The sequence below is a fragment of the Heterocephalus glaber genome, unplaced genomic scaffold (genome assembly GCF_053883595.1).
Source record: "Heterocephalus glaber isolate CG9 unplaced genomic scaffold, H.glaber_assembly_v1.0 deba00001429, whole genome shotgun sequence".
In the NCBI taxonomy this organism is placed as follows: Eukaryota; Metazoa; Chordata; class Mammalia; order Rodentia; family Bathyergidae; genus Heterocephalus; species Heterocephalus glaber.
This window is the reverse complement of record NW_028258294.1, coordinates 6514998-6531470: the sequence shown is the minus strand read 5'-3', so window position 1 is coordinate 6531470 and position 16473 is coordinate 6514998. Positions and strand designations below refer to the sequence as shown.

At 35.3% G+C, this 16473-nt stretch overlaps 1 protein-coding gene across 5 annotated transcripts in view; it reads left to right on the top strand.

Moving 5' to 3' along the window:
* The window catches only part of Nox4 (NADPH oxidase 4), a 158478-nt gene that overhangs the window by 55309 nt on the left and 86696 nt on the right, over positions 1–16473 (top strand). For all 5 annotated transcript variants that reach the window (XM_004868204.3, XM_021247197.2, XM_021247199.2 and 2 more), the window contains one exon: positions 3625–3705. In XM_004868204.3, the coding sequence (XP_004868261.1) occupies positions 3625–3705 (81 nt within the window). The remainder of the gene's footprint in view (positions 1–3624; positions 3706–16473) is intronic.

Below are 16473 nucleotides of genomic sequence, written 5' to 3'. Positions count from 1 at the left end.
AATTTTCCACATTAATAATTTTTTATCATCCTCTTTCCTGAAGGAACCATATAGATATATATTATTTTCCTAGTCTCATACTGTTGGATGTTTTGGGTTGATTTCAATTTTTCACTATTTAATTCTGAAACAAACATCCTCATCCATATGGGTTTGCACACTTTTTCATTTATGTCCTAAGAAACAATTCCTAGATGTAGAATAACCAGCTCAAATGGTAAGCACACTTTTAAATTTTCATGAGAAAAATTGCCTCTCAGAAAAGCAAAACACTGACATTATTAAGTGTATGAGAGTGCCAATTGTCTGGGGAGAATTTTTCTCTTATGTAGGAAAGCAGTTATTTAAAAACATTTTTAGTTTTGGGCACTTTTGCCCAAAATTTTAATTTTGGAAAATTAAGTTATTTGAGTGTACTTATTTATCGGAATGAACATATATGAATATGCTACATCTAGAAAAAGTATTCTTCAGAGATTTATTAAGTAGATTATAAAAATCAAACTTCTAGTCTCAACTGAGCTATCATATTTGTTTTCATAAACAATTCTTGAGTTCATCTTAATCTTCAGTTTTTCTGATTTGTTTAAAGATTATAACACCTATTTTTCTTTTCTTCAGGCTTTGTTGTGAGAATGAAATCCTTAAATAGACCATAGAATAATCTTCTACCTTTTCTCTTTAATTATGAGGAAATAAAACAAGAGAAATTAGGTGAATAAATATCACCTCAATGTTTGATTTCTGATAGTGGGAAGTGGTCTAATTCAAGGAAAGTTCAATCTTTATCAGTCTTTTTTTTAATCAATCTTAAAATAGTATATCCTACTCGAAGGCAATTGGATCAATTTTCTCATTTCAATAGATTTTAAAGTGACAATTTTTTAAATGTGAAATTTATGAAGAAAAATAATCACATTAAATAAACTAGAAATTAAATGGTTTTTCTTTATGGAATTGAAATATTATAAAAGGCAAAATTAGGTGACAAGTAGTAAAACAGTAGTTATACTCCTTAGAAAATCAAGATAAAGCCAAGGTGATAGTTTTAATTCAATCTTTACTTACATATGGTAAGAAATGAAGCATTTGGAATTATTAGAAAAAAGGCAACATTCTATTTTCACCGTTTTCATAACATTAGATATAACCATCTACTCAGAAAATCTAAAATATGGAAAATTTACTGTAAATATCAAATAAAAGGTAGTCAAATACAAATAGGACACACATGTGTAAATATTGAATAGTTTCTCTAATGTGAGAAACTGAAAGTGTAAATAAGGACTAAAAGGTATAATAGATAATGTGAAATAGGAAGAAAAGGGGCAAAGGGGAAGGGGAAGTGGGAGGGGTAGGGGAGAGGAAAGAAGGGAATGGAATTAATATGAGAAAATGAAAAAATGGAAACAAAGTCTTTGTAGATAGGGAGGGATGGAAGGCTTGAAGAGAGGGCAGGGAAATGGGGAAAAAATAAACCCAAAGATGGATTACGTAAAGGTGCAAATCTCCAATGATGAATGTCATTATATTGTATATCTTAAATGTACCAATATAATTAATAAAAAAGTAGTCAAATACAAAACAAATATTTAAAAATGTCTTCTCTATACTTGCTGTGATCAGTTTGAAAACAGAATAAAACAAAAATACAACTCTTAATTGTAACAAATATGAAATATGTAAGAATAAACTTGGTAAGAAACTAAGAATAGAAAAAAGCCCCATATAAGTTCACTAAGAGAAATATGGAGAAATTTGAATAAAGGCATTACACCATACAGGCATAATTTTTCCTCAACTTTATTTTAGGCCTGTTACAATTTCAATAAAAATCCCAGACAGGTTATTTTGCTTGTTTTTTGAATTTAGTAAAGTAATTCTAAAAGCAGTACAGGAAACATGAAGTTTATGTTAAAAGAGGATAAAAGAAGCAAGTGCCCTACTAAACAGTCAAATGATTAAGCTTCAGTAATTTAAAGTAAGACTTGCAGAAAAGTTTGAAGAAACAGAGCTGATAGAAGGCCCTGCAAGGTATCCTGTGATGTATAAAACCTACTCAATAGTACAGCCACCATAACAAGCTTATCAAGAAAGTAAGGTGTAAGCAAATGGAATTCTGCATAATGTACAGATTAAATGATAAAATTCAAATTTTAAGACACTGTAAGTAGGTATTTATCAGACCTCAAAATAAATGAGGAGTCATAGCGGAAATATTTGATTGTTTACAAATATGAAAAGTAAAACTTCTGCATATCAATATACAATATAAAATTGAAAAGTAAATGTGATATGAGAAGAACTGCTAGAATCACCACAAATCAGTACACTCTTAAAATGTAAATAGTTTTCTCATGTTGGGGCTTTAGTATGAACTGAGATGGGTCATTATTATGAAGAGAGAAGTTACAGAAAACTTGAAAGTAACATTGATATAAAATAATACTCATGCATAAAAATAATGTAAACTTATGAAGTGGGGTTTGATTTTAGAGAAACAAGCACTACTTTATGATTGGATATTTGTGTTTTATTTTTTATTTTTTGGTACCGGGGATTGAACTTGGGTCCTTGCACTTGCTCAGCAGGCGGTGCAACCACTGGATATTTGTAATAAATGCAGTTTTAGAGAATATTGGGCAGTGTGCATCAATAGTATTACAATTGTCTATCCTTTGATGTAACAATTTTACTGCTAGTAATTTTGACTAAAAAGAATCAGATATGTGTAAGAATGCATATTTTATAAGTTGTTTACGGGTAAATATTTTGATTGGAGAAAATATACAACAGTGACCTATTATTTAAATAACAGGTTCTGAAAGGTCCTAGGGGAGGTACCACAGTCATCCAGGAAGCTTTTACAAATATTTGTCTTCCACCTCCAAGATGCTAATAAATAAACATTTACTCTAGACATACGACATAAAATGCCAGTTAGTCTTTGCAGTTCTCTCAGACATTCAATAGTTTGTGCTTATCATTCCCTTTCTTTTTAAACACTGTTCTCCTCTAGAGAAAAATCCATTAAGGTGTGATTATGAGGTTACACTGTCCAAGAAAAGAGTATAAAACTTTGAACATTTATTTTAATTATCTCTTCATTGCAATTTCTTTTTCTTTTTTTTGGTACTGGGGATTGAACTTGGGACCTTGTGCTTGTGAGGCAGGCGGTGGAACCACTGAGCTAAATCCCCAGCCCTCATTGCAGTTTCTTTTGAACTAATCTCAAAAATGTATATTAGGGTGGAAACATTACTTTTCTTAGAAATCATTTGAATATTGGAAATGTTACTAAAAAAGACAGCAAATACACAAATTATCAGGCTCTTCATTTCTTAGCTTTCCATCATAACTTTAAAATGTACACTTTAGTTTAATTCTTTCCATGTGATTTTATTTGAAATACAAAGAACCTTCAAAATGATAGAAGTGCTACTTCTGCTTAATTCATTTGTTTTTGTCTGATATGTTAATATTTTGGTATTAATAGATAAATCTCAGATAAACTCATATTTTAGTATTCTTAAATTGTGATGTAGGTTTGAAGTAATGCATACTCTTTTTAGTGAGATGGAATGTAGAAGAGGATTGAAACCAATTTGTTTGGTTTTTTTTCAGAGTTTCCAATTATGATATCTTCTGGTATACTCATAACCTCTTCTTTGTCTTCTACATGCTGCTGATGTTGCATGTTTCAGGGTAAGTTTAAACAAAAATTATGTGTGCCTAAAAATGGAGTAAAGGAAGATAATGCTATAGAAATTTTTATGGAAAGTTGTAAAAGTATTTTTTGACTTGGAATTTAGTGTAGTGTTAAGACTGGAAGACATGGCTGTATTTTAAGCATAGCATATTTTAATGAAATAAACATAACAATATATAAAAATTAAACACTGATTCTCCTACAATGGAATAATTTTTAAAACACCTTATAGATTTGTCCTAATATCCTCTAAATTAAGAAAATAAGAAATGAAGAACTTCAAGAACATATTTTAGTGCTTTTATTTTGAGAAACTCTTGGTTCTGAAGAATTTATAACAATGGAATGACCAGTTTTTAGTTTAAAAAGGCAGAGAGGAAATAATAGTTACAATTAAAGCAAAGATTTGCAATGCCCAAAGATAAAGATCTGCCAAAAACATTAAACAAAAGGGCGCTGGGCATGGTGGGACATGCCTGTAATCCCAGTACTGGGGAGCCTGAGGCAGGAGGGTCGCCCTGAGTTCAAGGCCAATCTGGGCTGTATAGTGAGTTCAAGACGAGCCTGTATTACAGAGTGAGTCCCTGACTCAAAAAAAGGGGTGGAGGAATGGAAGAGAGGGCAAGGAAATGGGGAAAAAAAAATAAGAACCAAGATGTATCATGTAAAGGTACAAATTCTCAATGATTAATGGCATCATATTGTATTCCTAAAATGTACCAATAAACTTAATGAATAAAATAAGAAAGAAATCAAATAATAACAAATGCTAGCAAGGCTGTGGAGAAAAAGCTGTCCCCAAATTTTTGGTGGAAATGTAAACTAGTACAACTACTATGGAAATCAGTATGGAGTTTCTCTAAAGCACTGAAACTATAAATTTCTTTTGACACAGCTATTCCCTTTCTAGATATCTTCCTGAAGAAGTTAAAGAAATTATGTTACAGTGATACATGCATTCTCATGTTGATAGCAGCACAATTCATAATATCTAAATCTTGAAAGGGGCCTATATGTCCATCAACATATGATCAATAAAGAAAATTTGGTATTTACAATAATAAATAAATAAAAAGAAAAAAAGGGAAAAATATCTTGTGTTTTACAAAGAATATACCCAAATTGCAACTATTTTGAAAAGCATATATACCAGGCTGTGATCTCAGAGTTATGTTCCTTAAGTTAATTCATGGAGATACAGGTAAAAAAAATAGTATGTCTTTGTATATTTGATGTCTCCATGACCACCAGCAGAGGACTTGAAAGTTTTGGCTTGATTTTGACACTCATGTGACTCAAAAGGCTGTTAACTGCTATCAGGATCACTTGGTTTACTAGAAAGATGTGGAGCAGAAAACAGAATAATTAACAGGATAATGTCAGTACTTCTTCAGTGGGCCTCCTGTAGTTGTTAGAAATCACTTTCCTTGTCTTTTCACTGAGCAACTCAGTTTTAAGATGAGGAGACAGTGTGGGAAATCATGGCCTCCCTTACCTTGGGGACGGCTTATGCTCCACATGAACCAGTGTCGTACAACAAACACCCCGGGTCCTCTCAAGAGATGCCCTCAGTTACAAGAACACACTGCCCACAGGGAGCCGAGGTCTGTTGAGTCTCCGAATGATTTTCTAGTTCAGCTGTTGTCCCAGTGTAGGTGTACTTCACCTAAAACTGTGAGGCAAACCTATGGTACTTGTGCTGCAGTGGGGTTTTTGTATCTTTGAAAGCTCTAAAAGGTTCATCATCACTAACCTATAATAAACAGTATACCTAGAAACACAGCTGGTATTCCCCATTTATCTTACCCTGAATATTTCCAGAGAAGGGGAGCTTGGAAAAAGGTTCAGATCCATTGCTAGATCTTTCTTCAGAATGTTTTATAATGTAATTTGTCAATGCAGTAGATACTTTACATAAATTATATATTTATTATTTATTTATTATATTTTTATTTCAGAGTGTATATTCAAAATGTTGGGATTTTCACACACACCCCCCTCCCCGATTTTGAAGACCTCTGGTCAGGGTAGCAGTGTTAAGTAGTATTTAATTCCATGTGTCCTGCTTAGTTTTGTTTGATCTGATGTTCTAGAACATAGAATTGTAGGATATTAAATACATGGGCTACAGTCATAATCCCAGCTTCCAAATGAGCATTCCTGCCTTACTGGGAAGAAGGCTATGGTCAAAGATCTGAGTTCTATTTTTTTCCTTTTTGTAGAGAAAACACATTCTCTGGGGCCTTAGCATAGACTGGGTAGAGAAAGTTTGAGTCCCATTCTCTTCTTCACATGGCTTGTTTCCATAAAGTGGACTATGAATAAACAGATACTCTGCAGGATAGCGGTACTTTATTTATTTATTTATGTATTTATTTATTTATTTATTTGGTACTGGGGATCGAACTTGGGTCCTTGCATTTGCGCAGCAGGTGGCAAAACCAGGGATAGCAGTAATTTAAAATACAATTACATATGCTTGCCATTTACTGAGTATAGTTCAGAATGCTTCAGATACTTTATGCCATCAAATGGTCAAAATTTTATGAGGGTAAATAACACTGTAAAAATCCCTTTACAAGTGGAAAAACTGAGGCTGAGAAAAATTAGGCAACTTGATTATGTTACTTAACAGATGGATTTTGGATTCAAACTCAACTGTTTTCACCGGAAAACTCCTATGTTTTACAATCGGGCTGTAATTTTGTGATGGATTTGTACTTCCAAAATTTGATCTTAAAAAAAAATTGTAAAAGATATCATCTAGACTTAACTGGGATTGTGATTCCTCCCTTCCCTCCCTCTTTTCCTCCCCTTACCTTCTCTCCCTTTCTTATCAGATAAGAGAAAAATGGACTCATTTATTCTTATACTTAATTATACATTCTTTTGCCTTTATGTTTTATTAAGTTAGAACTCTGAAAAAGCTGTTTCTTTTCAATTCAAAATAGAGTCAACTTTTTAAAGGTTCAGGAGTTCAAAGAGACATCATAAGTTTAATCAGAAATATATTGAGAGTTCTTTTTCCATTTTTTTGGTAGATAAAAAGAAAGCAGATTTAAATTTAGCTTTTACTTTTGTAGAGCAAGTGTCATAGACAGAAAGTGACTTAATTCCATACAGAGAAATAACAAAATAACATCTACAGTGTATTATATAACTGACCTATTATTAAACTGACTTCATAGTTATTTATTTATCAGTAGAAATGAAGAAAATCATTATTCTAATGCTGAAATAAATGTCATTGAACACATGCATAATACAGTAGGCACTCTATAATATACATTTCTTTCTATGAAAATTAATTTTTAATAAAGCAACAGATAATGCTGCTGGGATGGGAAAATTGCAACTGATAAAATACCCAATTTTCTCAAAGTGTTTTTTGTTGTTGTTATTGATGATAAATAAGCAGTATACAGGTCTGTCTTTTTAAGTAATTTTTATACTGGTGTTAAGAACTTAAGCAAATCTTTACTTCTGAAATACCTAATTTTTAAATGGAATTGTTCACAGCAAATTTCTTGTATTTGTATTGAGATTTCTGTTAAACAGTATGCTTTAGGTTCAAATGGAAAATCTCTATTTGCTGGCCACTTTGTCCACCTGTATGCTAAATACTATAAGGTAGAGAAGAACAATATGTTATGTGATCTCTAGCGTCCCAACACTGAAAACTGGTTTGGAACTTAAAAATCAATCTAAAGAACTAGAAATAATTATGAGATTATATGCTTTTAAAATGTAGATATGATTTGCTTACAAGAGTATAGCAATTCAGAGAACTGAAAAGTCAATGATGGTTAGAAATTGTAGATGATGTTAGGCTTCAAAGATGAGGCAATTAAATATTGTTGGCTGTTTTATTGACTTAAACTTTTGTAGTAAAAGGAGAGTTTACGTCATATGATTTTAAAAATTATTTTTAATGTAGAATCTTAAAGGATATCTTGAATAAGCTTCTTTTTACTGTCAACATTTTTAAGAGTTTTTAAAATGGCAAATATTTTTTACATTTATGAATATGATGTGTTGTTTTGATACATGTATATATTGTAGAATGATCAAATCAGTCTAATTAGTAAAGCCATTATCACAAATATATTGCCTCTTTTAATCTTCCCTATGATATACTATAAAGTAAAAGTCTTAATTCTGAAAATGTCCATTCTGACTTGGCAAAACTCTAATTTTCACAAAGTTCTTCTTCTTCTTTTGCTTGTTTTTTTTCAACTAGAATTCATTTTGCTATAACTTCTGTCTAGTGATTTGAAAGCCCATGAATCTGGAGGCTATGAGAATTGTCTCCTCTTTTCTAAATTCTGTTCATCTGTTCCTTACATAATATTTCAAATTGCATCATTATTCTGAACTCTCCCCTTTGGACATAATAACAGGTAATATTAATTGAATGCTTACCATTTATCTTACTAATGTTTAATCCTATTAAATCTACCCAGCAACCTTTAAATAATATCATCATCATCATCATCGTCATCATCATCATCATCTTCATCATTGTCATTGTCCAGCAGAGAAAGCAGGGGCAATGACAGCAGAAATAACTTCTGTAGGTTATGGCCAGTAAGTAGAAGTCTTTGTGTTTGAATTCAGGCATTAAGATTTCAGAACCCAAATTCCCTACCAGTACATTATGGTCACTCTGGTTTGGCATAGTTTCTCTGTATCCCTTCTCAAGCTGGAAACCAAACTAAGTGAAGGCAATGTAGTTGGAGTGTATAATGTGATATTGGCAGAGTGGAAGTCTTATTTTAAACTACAAATATTGGAATCAGTGTTATTTAGGATTCAATTATCTTGTCCTATGATTATCTGTACCCTTAGCTTAATCTGGTTTTCACTCTTATTATGTATATTTTGAATTATTTTTATTATTTGTAAGCAAATCTATTGCATGCCACTCTAAAAACCTACATTTCATATACTGTACTCAGATGTTTCTTTTCAGTGTTCAATAGTATTTTTTAAATAAATTAATTTACTTTCCCAAGATGGCAGTATGACACAGTAGTTAAGAACTGCATCTCCTAGGGCTGGAGATTTAGCTCAGTGGTTCTGCCACATGCCTCACAAATGCAAGATCGTGAGTTCGATCCCCGGTACCAAAAAAAAAAAAGAACTGCATCTCCTAAGAGCCAGTGATTCCTCGCAGAAAATTTGACCTTTCTTTTTTTTGGTACCAGGGATCGAACTCAGGACCTTGCTCTTGCGAGGCAGGTTCTGGAACCACTAAGCTAAATTCCTGGCCCAACCTTTCTTTTTCTTATCCATTAAATTGGATTAATAAAATCAGCTGTATCATAAGGTTGTCAATAGGTTTAGACAGGGAATGTAGCAAAGTAGGCAAAATATAAATATATTTAATAAATATTAGAAAGAAAATTTTATAGTAGCACCAACAATAATCGATGTATATGGAAGAAACTTCACATTTAAATGAAGGATGAAGCTTTTAAAAGTAAAGTTATAGTTCTTTTGAAGAGCCAGACTATCTTATCAGCGAAGTAATTTGATGGCCATATAGGTAAAACTGCTTAGCACATCAGAAATAGTCATTAAAAGAACAGTAATTCTTATAATATTATGAGTGCTCTAAATTTCACTTGATTTTAGTAATATTTATCCTCCAACTTGCAAAACAAGTTTCCCTGTGGATTTTTTCCCAGCTTTACACACCTTTCTACATGGTTGTTATTCATGTGCTTTATTAAAGACATTTCAATTCCAAAGACATATGGGGAGGGGGTAAGGCCAAATCTATTGCTTCTTTCCAGAGATGGATGGAACTGGAAGTTCCGTTCGTCATTTCCATTTCAAAAACTTATCAGGAGAAGATACATTCTGGTATTCTCACTTACTGATAAAAGGGATATTGAAGAGAAAAGAAATGATCACTGTCACAGAATCTCAGTCTCAGATCCTAACCTGACAGGTGGAGTAAGCCTTGTAAATGAGATTTGGCACCTTGGCTTCTACAGTCTTACCAGGGTCCATGCCCCTCCTGATTCTAGCTCAGAAGTACTATGTGGGTAATGATTGTATTTTATGTTTATATTTAAATGAGAGTGAAATTGTAATGTGATAAGTCTAGAAAAGATAGAAGGGAAGATTCTCATGACAGTGAGAGCAAATTTATAGTGTAAATAATTTTTTTGTGCCAACTCTGCTGAAATCCTTGGATCATACAATTGATATGTTAATTTTTAAGCAAAGTTCTCTGCCATGGGGAGTATTTGTTGGCAAAAGTTAAGCATAGAACCTGATTTACAGTGTACTTGAATCTTGTTCTTTAGGGAATTTAAAGGATGGTTTCTGTGTGTGCGTGCGTGTGTGTGTTGCTAAAAAGTTATTCTTCAAACCTCGGAAACACAGTGGGTGGTCTTTGTCAACAGTGACATTAATGAACCCCAGGCGGTGTCAGCTTCACAGTTTAGGATTAAGAAGTTAAGAAGGGTTAGACAAATGTTGTGAGGGTGAATTTATTGTGCTGACTTGAAATATCCTCCCTGTATTACGCCCCAGGGGAAGGAAGTTAAGGCCATACTATAAGGGCATGTAGGCATTTATGGAATAAATTTAAGGTTTAAAATGTGCTGATTCCAAAGTATACTGTCTTTTTGAAGCCATATTAACTAAGACCTCTTTTCATTTACACTGATAGGGCAGAAGTAAAAACCTGAGAATCCTCCTATTGATGGAAGGCAGGTGCTCTTTTTAGAAGGTCAGATGGGAATTTGAATGGATCCCAGAGAAAGGCCCAGAGGTTTTATGGTAATAGATCCTATTCTATCCCCGAGGGAGGAAATTTTACTTCCTTATACTTTTTTCCAGTTTCCCTTATATTGCCTCTAAATTGGCACTGACTACGTAATTTATTGTCAAAACTGGAGACTTTTCCTAGATCTTGATATTGTAATTTTAAAAATGTATAATTGATATTGTGTAACAGGAATAAAGGTCTAAAGGAGCAGAGGAAGTGGGAGGGGTAGGGGAAAAGAAAAAATATGAGAAAAGGAAAAAAATGGAAACAAAGTCTTTGCAAATAGGGAGGGTGGAGGGGGTGAAGGGAGGGCAGGGGAAGGGGGAAAAAAATAAGAACCAAGTTCTTCTCATGTAATGGTACAAGATCCCAATGATGAATGTAATCGTATTTTATACCTAAAATGTACCAATAAACTTAATGGGGGAAAAAAAACCCTGGAGATTTTTGATAATGGAAGAGGCTGATATTAATAATTAATCAGTAGATGTGGGTAAACCAGGACACATGGCTATTCTACCTACTACTAGGCAGTGGGAAAGACCTATTGAGGCTGATGCAGGGCTTTAATGTAGACCTTGAGCCAGAATCACAAAAGGAGTCTGTAGCTAAAATAGGGGATCTGCACAGGTATTTGGAGCCAGGACTCTAAATGATATACACAGTATATATTTGCTTAACTTTGTCTCACTTTAGAGATTGTAATTATATGTCCATTATCATGATAGAAGGTTGAGGATTTGGTGTTTATGATAGTAGCTAAATCTTTTGTAAACTACTGTATTTTTCATTCCTATGGTTGACTTATTCTGATACTCTTTTGATGTCTAATTTTTAATTGACCTGATGTACTTATTTTCACTTTTTTTTTTTTTTTTTGAAAATGACGTGTTTTTATTGCTATGTTTGCAGTGGCTTTTTAGCACAGTAAGAACGTCCCTGGAGGCCCGCGCCCTCCCCGGCCCTGCCTCGGCTCAGGGCTTAGGTCTGATGTAGGGGAGCCACAGGCATGACCATGACTGGACGCGGACTGGGTTAAAGCTGCTACACGGAAGACTTGAGATGCAGAAAGGGCATCAGCCTGAAGCTTGGCCATGGGAGCCCAGCCCTGGGGCAGGGTGTGGGCAAGCCTGAGCGCCAGGTGCGCGGCCAGGAACCCCAAGGCCCCACGCACCTTCCCACCCCAGGCCGGGGCTGCACACGCGCATCCACAGGAGATGCAACTTGAAGCTTTGTTTTGCCTATGAAAATTAGATCTATAAATTCACACTCCTTGGCTAGGGGCTGGGGAGGAAGGGCTGGGAGGGAAGAAGGGAGTGAGTGGAGAGGAGAGGGACGGTTGGGCTCTTCTCTCTTTAGAAATATACAAGCGGGAATCTCACACTCCTCAAGTTTTTATAAAATGTGCAAAATACAAGCCTCCTTTGCCCAGAGGCACCGTTTACATCTGGTATTGGCCTTTGCTAAGAGATAGGGATGTACACATCCTCTCCACACGCTCACACACTCACACACTCTCACACTGACCCAAGCTCACACACCGAGTGGTGGCGACTGGCACGGGGAACCGAGGCTCTCGGATCTTCAGAACAGGCGTGGGGAGTGGTCTAGTCCAGTGGAACCACTGGCTTCCTCCTGCTGGTCTCCCCTCCCCTCCTCCGCCCACCCCTCTTTCCCAAGACTGCCACTGCTACCGGCAGGCCGAGGGGCCACCCGAAGTTGTCACAGAGCAGAGCCTTGGGAGGCAGGCAGGGTGGTGGCATGGGGAGGGGGATGGGGCCAGGGAGCAGTGCGGGGGTGGGGTGGGGGGTGGGCGGGGTGGGGTGGGGTGGGCGGGGGGGCAGGTTGTCTAGGGCCACGGGGAGAGGCATCTATTTTTGGTGGGTTGATATTTTTGGCGTTTTATTAAAAATGGAAAAAATTTTAGCACTGGCAGCGCATCCTCCCTTCACCCCAAGCAACCCCCCCCCCCAGGTGGGCGGGGGTCAAGCAGGAGCTGCTATGGCTACCAGAGGGGGAGCTGGTGATGTGGGCGGGGTGTCTGTCACATGACTCTCCACCACGACGACCTTGCTGCTATCAGACACTGGGGTCAGGGTGGTCAGGCCCCTGACGTCAGCGTCCTGAGCTCGGTACTCCAGGTGGTGGAGGCCCCAGATAGGCTGGGTCAGGTGCTGCCAGCGCTCTGCCATGGTTCCCTCTTATTATCACTTTGATGTCTGTTATTTCTATTATGAAAGTTTCATTTCTTCCATAGAGTAAGGGATCTTAAAATCCTTATCCAAATTTATAATCTCTAGGAATCATTGAATGGATTTAAGTGATCTATGAATTACTGAAATATACACACACCCTACAAATTTATTTGTATTTATGTACATATTTAATTTTGAGACCCATATATACATTATGTGTAAGAAAGGGCCTCTTGGCTTGTATTAGATTCCCTAAGTTGTATGAAGTTTTAAAAAGTCAATAAAGATTCTAAGCTAAAGCCTTTAAGCTAAATCTTAACCAAACATAATATTATCTTTATGCATTTCATATCTCCTCCTTAAGTATATTCAGAGTTTAAAAAAATACTGGATTATGAGGAAAATAAAAGCCATTGAAGAAATTTTCTTCTCACATGAAGGCTCCTAGAATGAGAACAGGTTTAACCTGGCAACTTGACGATCGTATTATTAACTTAAAAGATAATAATGAAATGATTCATAACAACTCCCAGAGCTTTCTTCTTTCCTCCCTTTGTTCCTTTATTGTAGTGCCAGGAATGAACTTCAGGGCCTCACACATGCTAAAGTGCTTTATAACCGAGGTACATTCCTAGCTCTCAATTTTTTTACTTAAATGTATAGGGTGAATAAAATCTTTGAGGAATGAGATCTTATATAAAATCCAGGTCCTCCTTCCCCATAATGTGTGCGTGCTTTTCATGTTTTAGTAAACACTACGTCTCATACAACTGTGATACTTAATATATGTTTATATTTCCTCATTTCCCAACCATAAGATTTTCATTTTTAGGTAATATAATTTTTTTGTATAATAGTTACAGACTAAGGTTTTATAGTCTACTTACATTTGCTGATATTTTATTCTGTAAGCCAGTTGGGAGTGGGGACAGAGGCCATGTGGCATTTTCTCCCATCAGAATGCCTTATAGTTAGCTTGGTGTGGTGGCACATGCCTGTACAGAAATTCCACCATTCAGGAGACCAAAGCAGGAGGATTACAATTAGAGGCCAGCCTGGGATTCATAGTGAGACACTGTCTCAAATAAAACAAGACCAAACAGAATGCCTATAGTTGTGTAGTTCATATGTACATATGTGTGCAAATGTAGGTAGACATAGTGTATACAAAGCATTTTTATATACCTAGAATCATTTAAGATACAAGCTACATGTGTTAATGAATTTTAATCTTACCAATTGTGAATTTTTTCTCTCATTTGGGGGATAGAAATATCAAGCTACAGATCAAATAATTCTTTGGATAATTTTTAATCTCAAATTTTCTCCTGGGAGCTTTTCTATATTAACAGGTGATTTTGGCTGGAATTATAGGATGATAAAAATGAGGAGAAAAGAGAAGGAACAAATGTTGCATTAAGTTTAAGAAATACAGTGGAACCTTGGTTCATGGACTCAATTTGTTCCACGATTTTGGAAAAAATGGCTATGTTCATGTTCATACAGGAAAGATGTCTTCAGGCGTGTTCGTCACCTGATGCAAAGTTCTCAAACAAAAACAAAATTTTGCCAAATGCTTCTGTTTGCAAACTAAATTGTTTACAAATGAAAGTATTTGTGAATTGAAGTACCATTGTGTATTCAGTATGTCAATGTTTTTCCAAATTGCGGAACAATTCTTTTATCCCCTACTGCTAATTTAGTAAAGCCTGAAAGCAGAGGAAATGCTAAGAAATAGTGGCCACTTATGTTGTACTTTTTTTTCTTCACAAGTCAAAGCCCTTTCTATACACCTGTGATATATGGAGGAACAGGCATATCTCTCTGTTTCAGCTAAGGAAACAGTGAAATGATATGTTTTACTTCACATACTCTATGTTCAGGTCTTAATCTCAATGCATTATTCTCTGGGATTAGAATTACCAGACAAGGATTGTGGCAGCACTGGCCATTTAATTTGCAGAGCCCTCTGCAAATGCAAATGCAAATGCAAATGCAAATGCAAATCCAAATGCAGTCTCTTGATTAAAAAACACATTAATCATTCAGAGAGATGACAGAGCATGGACCCAATGACACGGCTCTTCTGAGAGCACAGTCTAGTGCACCTGTACGGACCACAAATCCATGATGCTAGCTCAGTCTTGTAAGCTTAAGCAGGCACCAGTAAATGACACAATTCACGTCCTGGTTAAACTGAAAGATTAGAAGACTCAGGTGTCAGTGGCAAGAGCTCAGTGAAGACTGCAGAGGCAAGAAAGCTGTGGTTAGGTGGCTACCCAGATGCTTAGGGCTTAATTCCCTGAGACATACTTTGTCCTGGGAATAGGGAATCACTGTGTTTTCAGGTGCGCCAATAGGTAAACCTGCCTCTCTTGATAATTATCTGCTTAGGGTAGAGCTGGTTTTGGGCATGGCTGAGATTTGCTCACTGATGAAAAGAAATGTTTATGTTCCAGATTGACTAGTGTGAATGCATGGTACATTTAGTTTATTTGAATTTACTTGAATTCCATTAGCTAACCACTAGATATATATTTTGAAGGTAGAAAATGAGTTCAAAATCAATGTTTTAAAACCAGATGACACCTTAATCATACGTATCAACAACAATCACACCAAGAAATTATTTGTGTACTTCTAGTGTCTCATTTAGTGAATATTCATTAAATATTTGCTGTAGGTTATAGGTATAGTTTTAGACATCAGAAAAATAGCAGGGGGGCAGGACAAACTCTTGACCTTCAGGAGCATACATTTTGGGGCCCGGGATTTAGCTCAGGGGTTCTGGCGTCAGCCTCGAAAGCACAAGGTCTCAAGTTTGATCCCGGCACCAAAAAAAAAAAAAAAGATGTCTTCATTTTAATGGATTCCACTGAAGCTAGAGGGTTGTGATTGACTTTAAAATATAAAATTTTGTCTTATTTTCTGACCTAAGCTCTTTTTTTTTTTTTTTACTTCGATAAAAGTAAAGTAAACTTTCAGGAAAAAAATTATATTTTTACTGTAAAGAAAAAATGTGTTATAGAATTCTAGGGAAAAAGTAGGTTCCTAAGGAAGATGAATTTTTTTCTCTTTCAGAAGGATAAAAATCACTGTAAACATAAAGCCTGCACGAGTGACATTGCATTTATTAGAGATTTTTAACATGAAGTTAAAATAGGGATGATTTTGTGATTGTCCTTTTGGCAGGTATGGTATTTTGTAATACTTAAATTTTGTCGTGAAATTGTTTTATGATTTGTGTGTTGTAACTTAGCAGACTTTATTCAATACACCATATTACTTTCTATGATTTCTCATGTAGGCATTAAAAAAAAAAACATACAAAAAGCCCAAACAGAAATTATCCAATAGGATAACTATAATGTCTCTCAAGGAAAGAAAAGCAATAAAGGGAAGAAACCTACATGTTTAAGACACTGTGGAATGTTGAAAGCACATGTTAAGATTCCTATGAATGCAAAAACAGCAGCATTCGCAACCATAAATTTTGATATGTCTTACAATCTTTTATTTTCCATGGTAGAGGAGCACTCAACATTACACAGATACTTCAAAGTTTCTCTGTAGGAACATAATACAATGTAACTTGAAAGTTAGTAGTAAGCATTTCTATTCCCATGTAGTCTTCATACTTCCCCACTCCATCCCTCATCATGTCACTGTCCTAACTGGGCAAGACTTTCTAATTACTATTCACTAAAATATTTTCCCTTTCCCTTTTTTGCATTTAATGCTTTATCATTTATTTAGCTACAACATTGTTAGAATTTCTAATATGT